General features: G+C 54.1%; 1 protein-coding gene across 1 annotated transcript; it reads right to left on the reverse strand.

Annotated features, from left to right (window-relative positions):
* Positions 1-1869: 1869 nt before the first annotated feature.
* On the reverse strand, positions 1870-8220 carry LOC145353747 (uncharacterized). The gene is made up of 3 exons (XM_080204518.1): positions 7887-8220; positions 3027-3186; positions 1870-2874 (listed from the first exon to the last, which is right to left on the reverse strand). The coding sequence occupies exons 1-3, from the start codon at positions 8115-8117 to the stop codon at positions 2054-2056; spliced, it is 1212 nt and encodes a 403-aa protein (XP_080060644.1). The 5' UTR covers positions 8118-8220; the 3' UTR covers positions 1870-2053.
* Positions 8221-9502: the final 1282 nt, after the last annotated feature.

Genomic DNA, 9502 nt, shown 5'->3' on the forward strand with positions numbered 1-9502 from the left:
TTAGCACATCTTTGGAGTATGAGAGGAAACTCCACACAATGACCCGAGGGTGGAATTGAACCAGGGTCCCTGGTGCTGTGAGGCAGCAGTGCTAACCACTGTTCCATCCAACATCTGCTCCTAGTTTCCATGTTTCTCCGATAGAGCATTGGCTAACTGATAGAACACTGAGACTTCTGATAAGAGGGGTATTTTCAAGATGGCAACCTATAACTATTGGAGTGCTACAGGAATTATTTACAATATATATTAATGACTTGCACAAGGGAAGTAAATATACTATTGCCAAGTTTGTGGATGACACAAAAATAGGTGGGAAGGCAAATGGTGAGGAGAAACACGGAGTGTACCGGGATACATAGACAGGTTAAATGAGTAAAAACTTGACAGATGAAATATAAGGTGGAAAATATTAATTATGCACTTTGGTAGGAAGAATAAAGGAACTGAATTTATTTAAATTGAGAAAGACTGCAGAAAGCTGCAGTGCAGAGGGATTTGGGGGTTTTCATGTGTAAGTCACAAAAAGCTAGCCTGCAAATTCAGGTAATAGGAAGGCAAATGGAATGTTGTCCTTTATTTCAAAAGGAATAAAGTGTGTATCAAAAAGGGAAATTTATACAAAACACAAGTTAGACCACGCTTGGAATACTGAGAACAGTTTTGGTCCCCTTATCTAACAATATACTGACTTTGGAGGCAGTGCAGAAATGGTTTACTAGGTTGCTCCCGGGAATAGAGGGATTTTCTTATGAGAGGTTGGACCTGTACTCTTTGGAATTTAGAATGCGAGGCAGCCTTTCTGCGACATGTAGGATTCTCAGGGGGCTGAGAGATTGTTCCGCCTCATGGAACAGTCTAGGAACAGAGGGCATTATCACAGAGTAAGGGGTCACCCTTTGAAGACACAGATGAAGAGGAATTTCTTCTCTCAGAGGTAGTGAATGCGTGGAATTCTTTACCACAAAAGGCTGTAGAGGCTGGGTCATCAAGTTTGTTCAAGGCTGAGATAGATGTTTAATCAATAAGGAATCAAGCTTTCCACAGTATTTTTCTTTTATCTAAAGGAATCAAGGAGTATGGGGATAAGGCAGGAGTTGAGGATTATCACATCAGATCAGGATTAGACTTGATGGGCTGAATACCCTACTGCTCTTATTTATTTTGAGAGTTTGTGCCTGTATTTGTGATTGTGCATTAGTCATTGTGTGTTTGTAATTATATGTGAGAGCTTGTTAATGTGTAGATGTTTGTGACTGTGCATATTGGTGTTTGAGTTAGTTTGTGAATGCGTGACTGTGCACATTGGTGAATGAGTTTGTTTGTGAATGCGTCTTTGTGCGAGTATTATTTATTAGTATCAAAAATAGGCTTACATTAACACTTCAAGGAAGTTATTGTGAAAATCCCCCAGTTGTCACACTCTGATGCCTGTGCAGATACACTGAGGATTTAGCATGGCCAATGCATCTAACCAGCACATCGTTCGGAGTGTGAGAGGAAACTACAGCACCCGGAGGAAACCCACGCAGACACAGTGCACACTCCGCACAGACAGTGACCCAAGCCGAGAATCGAACCCAGGTCCCTGGCACTGTGAGGCACTGTGCCACTAGTTTGTGAATATATGGTGTGTGTTTGTAAATGTTGGTTTTTATGGTTGCGTGAGTCTGTGTGAATGAATCTGAGTATGTGAGTTTGAATAATGTGTGGCACGTGACTACGCGGTGCGTACGTCTGCACACGTTTGTGTTCATGTGTATTTGAGACAGTGTGAACGTATGTGGTGTGCCTGACACCTCAGTGCAATGTACTTCAGTCAGAATGCAAGCAGCCACCAGGTTAAGTCAGATTTGTTAATGGGTAACACTTTATTGATTTATACAAATGCTGTGAAATGACATTATCACCATGTACTGTTCTCCTCCCAGCCCATTCCCTGGCTTCCTGCAGTCTTTGCTACACTACTGTTCCTATAATTCAATATCCCCATCCTTCCCCTGCCTTTTCAATACGTGCCAAATGAGGTACAGTCCAGCCCCGGGTGAGAGGCTCATGTCCGTCGATCTCTTGCAGCTCGGACACGAGGGGCCTTGACTTCACCCTGCAGCATCGCTCCTGCCTCCAGGGCAGTGGGCGTTTGGCGATGGGCCGAGGCAGCTGGCGGACTGGTGTCCCGTGTGAGGCCGGCAGGCACCCCTCCTGCTGCCGTGCCGGCTTCGAGTTGTGGAAGGGCAGCCTGCAGGAGGTCAGTGACCCGCCCAAAGCCCCGGTCGACGCGTGTGCACAGCCTCTCCAGGCCGGAGGAGATGGCACAGGTCAGGCTCTGGATGGCACCAGTCTGGGCCTCGATCAACGATGCCAGGGCTGGCGCGGCAGGCTCCTGGGCCGGGGGACGGGTCACAGCCTCCACTGAGCTGACCACCCGCTCCATGGTGGACTGCAGGGCGCTGATACCCTGTGCCACGACACCACACAGGATGGAGGCCGACTCCTCCATGCTCTCTGATAGAGTGAGGCAGCTCCTGGGCAAGCTGTCCAAAGCCTCCAGCAACTGGTGGTGTTCATGGAAGATCCTTCGCTTGAAGGCCGGGCCACTCAAGTCAGCGTCTCTGTCCTCATCGGCGTAGCTGGATTCTGAGCCAACCCCATGGCCGTCTGCCTCCTGCACTGTCCTCTCCAGGATCAGCTCCTGCTCCCGATGGCCAAATAACTCGCCCGGTGCCGATTCTTCCAGCTCGCTGTCCCTGCCGTCAGAGACGCTGATCTCTCTGCTGGGGTACTGGAAGGACAGAGCCGGCGAGGGGGCTTCTTCCATCAGGTGGTGCTGCTCCTCCAGTTCCTGTCCTGTGAGCGTCAAGTAATGAGACAGACCTGGAACGAGAGGGAGAAGGAGGACAAGGGTCAGCCAGGTGGAAGCAACTTGTAGGAGACGCTCAGTGCCTAACACCACCCCACCCCCCCCGCGGGCATCCTTGGTGATAAAATCAGTAAGTGAGCGCAGATGAAGAGAATCTGGAAGCCACCCTGTGGGACTCGGCCTCCTGCCTCGCCGTTCTCCACACTTCTCCGGCTGTTGGGTCCGATGATGTCTAGAGCCTCCTGCTCCATCTGGGTGAGGTCCAGGATGGAGGGCAGCCGCTCCCCGCTGCTGGTCCTCTTGCGCGCCCTTCGAGCCAGCTTCTCCTGGGGACAGAAATGAGAGCCACATTAGTGCTCGCTCGCCATCTTGATGCTTTAATGCAGGGAAGGGGCAGGTTGGTGGGGAGGGGAGGTTGCTGGGAGAGCGGGATGGCGAAGGCTCGTGTTCATGGGGCAACACGTGGAAGAGAGGTTCATCTTTCGAATGGCACCCGTTGATGAGATCTCCATGGGAAAGAAACCCTTTGCAGCCAATCAATGTTCTGCAATTGTGGCCCTTTGCTAGAACAGTGGGAACCCAGCATCTAATTCACACCCATGTCTCAATTTTGGAGAGAATATAATTCATAGAACCCCAACAGTGCAAAAGAAGGCAATTCAGCCCATCAGGTGTGCACCAACTCTCCACCCAGGCACCCTCCCCACAATCCCACGCATTTACTATGGCTAATCCATCTAACCTACACGTTGTGGGACACTAAGGGGCAGTTTAGCATGACCAATCCACCTAAGCTGCATATCTTTGGAGTGTGGGAGGAAACCGGAACACCCAGAAGAAACCCACGCAGACATGGGATGAATGTGCAAACTCCACACAGACAGTAACCCAAGGCTGGAATCTGGGTCCCTGGTGCTGTGAGAAAGCAGTGCTAACCACTGTGCCACCCCAATCCTGAGACCTCTACAACCTAGAAGTACACAGGAATGTCATGACCTGGTTGTTCCCCCACTGCTCCATCCACTTTATCGCCATCTAGACTTGGAGATATATCAACTGTTCCTTTGGATCCAAATCATGGAATTCCCTTTCTAGCAGCACCGTGGGTGTACACCGGGACTGCAGCAGATCCAAGACGGTGGCTCACCATCTTGACGGCAATTAGGGATGGGCATTAAACCATGGGCATGCCAGTGACCTCATCGTTTCATCAACAAATTAAATAAAATGACACCAGCTCCTTCCAACTGCCTTGTAGAAGGAGAAGATAGTCTGGATATTGTTTGAGGGATGAATGTTGGCCTAGGAAACAGGTTTGGGTTAGGTGACCCATTCAGGACAATTGCTTTAGCTGCAGCGGGCATACAATGTGAGGGTGAGCACACATCGAGAGGGCAGACACCAGAACTGAATCTGATGGAAGGAGGGTCAAGCTGGCTTAGTGTTGGTGTAGTGTCGGCGCGGCGTTGATGCTGTGGTTACTCAGTGTGGGTGCTGTGTTCACTCAGCGCGGTGCTGTGTTGACTGGGTGTTACAGAGTCATAGAGGTTCACAGCGTGGAAGTAGGCCCTTCGACCTAACTTGTCCATGCCACCCTTTTTTTTAAAACCCCTAAGCTAATCCCAATTGCCCGGATTTGGCCCATATCCCTCTATACCCATCATACCCATATAACTAAATACTTTTTGGAAGTCAAAATTGTAGCTGCCTCTATTACTACCTCTGGCAGCTTATTCCAGACACGTGGTACCTTGTCAAAGTGTTCACTCAGTGTCAGCGCAGTGTTGACTGGGTATAAACTCAGTGTCGGGATGGTGTTCACTGGGTGTTCACTCACTGTCACTGCGATGTTGACAGGGTGTTCAGTCAGTGTCGCTACGGTTTCCACTGGGTGTTCACTCACTGTCAGGGCAGTGTTGGCGCTGTGTTCACTCAACGTGGGTGTGATGTTGACGCTATGTTTGTTCAGTATCACTAAGGTATTGACAGGGTGTTCATGCTGATGCATGTGTTGATGCTGTGTTCGCTCAGTGTCGCTGCGGTGTTACTCTGTGTTCACTCAGTATGGGTGTGGTGTTGATACTGTGTTCACCCAGTGTCGCTGTGGTTTTGAAGTTTTGTTCACGCAGTGCCAGTGCAGTGTTGACTGGTGTTCACTCACTGTTGGTGCAGCGTTGATGTTGCGTTCACTCAGTGTTGGTACGGTGTTGACGCTGTGTTCACTCAGCGTTGAACAGGTATTGACGCTGTGTTCGCTCAGTGACCGTGCAGTGTTGACTGGATGTTCACTCAGTATCACTGTGGTTTTGACTGGGTGTTCATTTATTGTCGGCGCGGTGTTGACGCCGAGTTCCCTCAGTGTCAGCGCGGTGTTGACGCCGAGTTCCCTCAGTGTCAGCGCGGTGTTGACGCCGAGTTTCCTCAGTGTCAGCGCGGTGTTGACGCCGAGTTTCCTCAGTGTCAGCGCGGTGTTGACGCCGAGTTCCCTCAGTGTCAGCGCGGTGTTGACGCCGAGTTCCCTCAGTGTCAGCGCGGTGTTGACGCCGAGTTCCCTCAGTGTCAGCGCGGTGTTGACGCCGAGTTCCCTCAGTGTCAGCGCGGTGTTGACGCCGAGTTCCCTCAGTGTCAGCGCGGTGTTGACGCCGAGTTCCCTCAGTGTCAGCGCGGTGTTGACGCCGAGTTCCCTCAGTGTCAGCGCGGTGTTGACGCCGAGTTCCCTCAGTGTCAGCGCGGTGTTGACGCCGAGTTCCCTCAGTGTCAGCGCGGTGTTGACGCCGAGTTCCCTCAGTGTCAGCGCGGTGTTGACGCCGAGTTCCCTCAGTTCAGCGCGGTGTTGACGCCGAGTTCCCTCAGTGTCAGCGCGGTGTTGACGCCGAGTTCCCTCAGTGTCAGCGCGGTGTTGACGCCGAGTTCCCTCAGTGCCAGCGCGGTGTTGACGCCGAGTTCCCTCAGTGCCAGCGCGGTGTTGACGCCGAGTTCCCTCAGTGCCAGCGCGGTGTTGACGCCGAGTTCCCTCAGTGCCAGCGCGGTGTTGACTGGGTATTCATTCAGTGTCAGTGTGGTAATGACGCTGTGTTCGCTCAGTGTCGGGGCGGTGTTGACTGGGTGTTCGCTCAGTGTCGGGGCAGTATTGAGGCTGTGTTCGCTCACTGTCGGTGCAGTGTTGACACTGTATTGACTTGGTGTCGTGCGGGATTGATGCTGTGTTCACTCAGCATCAACATCACACCCACAGAGTGAACACAGTAACAATCCCGCATGATACCAAGTAAATACAGCGTCAACACCGCACCGACAACGACTGAGCACAGCCTCAATAACGCCCCGACACTGAGTCAAAACAGCGTCAACACCAGCCTAACACCGAGTGAACACCCAATCAACACCGCACAGATACCATCAACATAGCATCAACATCACACCCACACTATGTTGACAGCATCTGTGCAGTGTTGACTAGGTGTTCACTCAATGTCGGCGCAGTGTTGACGCTGTGTTCGCTCAGTGTCAGTGTGGAATTGACTGTGTGTTCACTGACCTTTGGTGCGTGTTGACGCTGCGTTCACTCAGTGTCAGTGCAGTGTTGATGCTGTGTTCACTCAGCATCGGTGTGAGGTTGATGCTGCATTCACTCAGTGTCTGTGAGCGAATGCAGAGTCAACACCGCGCCGGCGCTGAGCGAATGCAGAGTCAACACCGCGCCGGCGCTGAGCGAGCGCAGCGTCAACACCGCGCCGGCGCTGAGCGAGCGCAGCGTCAACACCGCGCCGGCGCTGAGCGAGCGCAGCGTCAACACCGCGCCGGCGCTGAGCGAGCGCAGCGTCAACACCGCGCCGGCGCTGAGCGAGCGCAGCGTCAACACCGCGCCGGCGCTGAGCGAGCGCAGCGTCAACACCGCGCCGGCGCTGAGCGAGCGCAGCGTCAACACCGCGCCGGCGCTGAGCGAGCGCAGCGTCAACACCGCGCCGGCGCTGAGCGAGCGCAGCGTCAACACCGCGCCGGCGCTGAGCGAGCGCAGCGTCAACACCGCGCCGGCGCTGAGCGAGCGCAGCGTCAACACCGCGCCGGCGCTGAGCGAGCGCAGCGTCAACACCGCGCCGGCGCTGAGCGAGCGCAGCGTCAACACCGCGCCGGCGCTGAGCGAGCGCAGCGTCAACACCGCGCCGGCGCTGAGCGAGCGCAGCGTCAACACCGCGCCGGCGCTGAGCGAGCGCAGCGTCAACACCGCGCCGGCGCTGAGCGAGCGCAGCGTCAACACCGCGCCGGCGCTGAGCGAACGCAGCGTCAACACCGCGCGCGGCGCTGAGCGAACGCAGCGTCAACACCGCGCCGGCGCTGAGCGAACGCAGCGTCAACACCGCGCCGGCGCTGAGCGAACGCAGCGTCAACACCGCGCCGGCGCTGAGCGAGCGCAGCGTCAACACCGCGCCGGCGCTGAGCGAACGCAGCGTCAACACCGCGCCGACGCTGAGCGAGCGCAGCGTCAACACCGCGCCGGCGCTGAGCGAACGCAGCGTCAACACCGCCCCGACGCTGACCGAGCGCAGCGTCAACACCGCGCCGACGCTGACCGAGCGCAGCGTCAACACCGCGCCGACGCTGAGCGAACGCAGCGCCAACACTACAGTGTCGGTGCAGTGTTGACACTGCGTTCACTCAGTGTCAGCACAGTGTTGACGCTACATTCGCTCAGTGTCAGCACGGGGTTGACGCTGCATTCGCTCCATGTCGACGCAGTGTTGACGCTGTGTTCACTCCGTGTCGGCGCAGTGTTGACGCTGTGTTCACTCCGTGTCGGCGCAGTGTTGACGCTACATTCGCTCAGTGTCAGCACGGGGTTGACGCTGCATTCGCTCCGTGTCGACGCAGTGTTGACGCTGTGTTCACTCCGTGTCGGCGCAGTGTTGACGCTGTGTTTGGTCACAGTGGGTACGGTGTTGACGCTGTGGTCACTCACTGTGGGTGCAATGTTGATGCTGTGTTTTTATACAAGGTGTCGCTGCGGTTATACTTGCTGCCCTCTTACCTTGGCCGTCCATGTCAGTCCATTGAATTTCTTCCTGCACTGGAGCCACGTTTTTGGGACCTCGCTCCGGGCGTTCACACTCAGAGCCACATCCATCCAGGCTTGGTGAACCATCTCCCTGGGAACATTCCTGCCCTCCCAAGGGAACAGGATCTCCCGGTGAGCCCTCACCCTCTCCAGCAGAACCTCCACTGCTCCATCACTGAAGCGGGGAGTTCGACCTTCCCTCATCGCTACCAACCTGTCCCGCCCAGACCCCCCTACGCCCGCTCTGCCTCTCCCACAAGGACACCGCTCAGCGCGCCGCCAGCGCAAACCCGCTCGATTCAGAGACAAAGCGGCGGCAGAGCAGCGAGAATCTCGCCGGAAATCCCGCCCCTATCCCACACCACGTGGTGCACTGGCCAATCACAGAGCGGCTATCCCTGTCCGTCAGAGCGATTCCAGCCATTCAGACAGCGGGAAGGTAGCGGACTGGGAGAGGATAGAGCAGCGAGAGAGAGACTGAGACCTAGACAGACAGACGGAGTGAGACTGAGACTGAGACACAGACTGAGAGAGGGAGAGAGAGACTGGCTGAGACACAGACTGAGAGAGAGACTGGCTGAGACACAGAGAGAGACTGACTGAGACACAGACAGAGAGAGACTGACTGAGACAGAGAGAGAGAGACTGGCTGAGACAAAGACTGAGAGAGACTGACTGAGACACAGAGAGAGAGAGACTGGCTGAGACAAAGACTGAGAGAGAGACTGAGACACAGACTGAGAGAGGGAGAGAGAGACTGATTGATACACAGACTGAGAGAGAGACTGGCTGAGACACAGACAGAGAGAGAGGGAGAGAGACTGGCTGAGACACAGACAGAGAGCGGGAGAGAGACTGGCTGAGACAGACAGACTGGCTGAGACACAGACTGAGAGAGAGACTGGCTGAGACACAGAGAGAGAGACTGAGACAGAGAGAGAGAGACTGGCTGAGACACAGAGAGAGAGAGAAACTGGCTGAGACACACAGAGAGAGAGAAACTGGCTGAGACACAGAGAGAGAGAAACTGGCTGAGACACAGAGAGAGAGAGAAACTGGCTGAGACACAGAGAGAGAGAGACTGGCTGAGACAGAGAGAGAGAGAGACTGGCTGAGACACAGAGAGAGAGAGAAACTGGCTGAGACACAGAGAGAGAGAGAAACTGGCTGAGACACAGAGAGAGAAACTGGCTGAGACACAGAGAGAGAGAAACTGGCTGAGACACAGACTGAGAGAGAGAGACTGGCTGAGACACAGACTGAGAGAGAGACTGGCTGGGGACAGTGTAGAGGGAACTTTACTCTGTATCTAACCCCATGCTGTACCTGTCCTAGGAGTGTTTGATGGGTTCAGTGTAGAGGGAGCTTTGCTCTGTATCATGCTCAAATCAGAATTTGCAGACGATTAAGAAATCAATGGATATGATCAATGTGAAAGTAAAGAAATCATAGTCCCAGATGATCATCAGCTGTTCTATGAGGGGGAGAGCTGAGTGGTAGTGAATTAAGAAGGTTGACAAGACAATAAATAATCATGAATAATCTCAGCCAGTACGGGAATTGAACCCACACTTGGGATAGTGCTGAAA

This window comes from Carcharhinus amblyrhynchos, chromosome 16 (assembly GCF_965287045.1).
Source record: "Carcharhinus amblyrhynchos chromosome 16, sCarAmb.v2.hapA, whole genome shotgun sequence".
Classification (NCBI taxonomy): domain Eukaryota; kingdom Metazoa; phylum Chordata; class Chondrichthyes; order Carcharhiniformes; family Carcharhinidae; genus Carcharhinus; species Carcharhinus amblyrhynchos.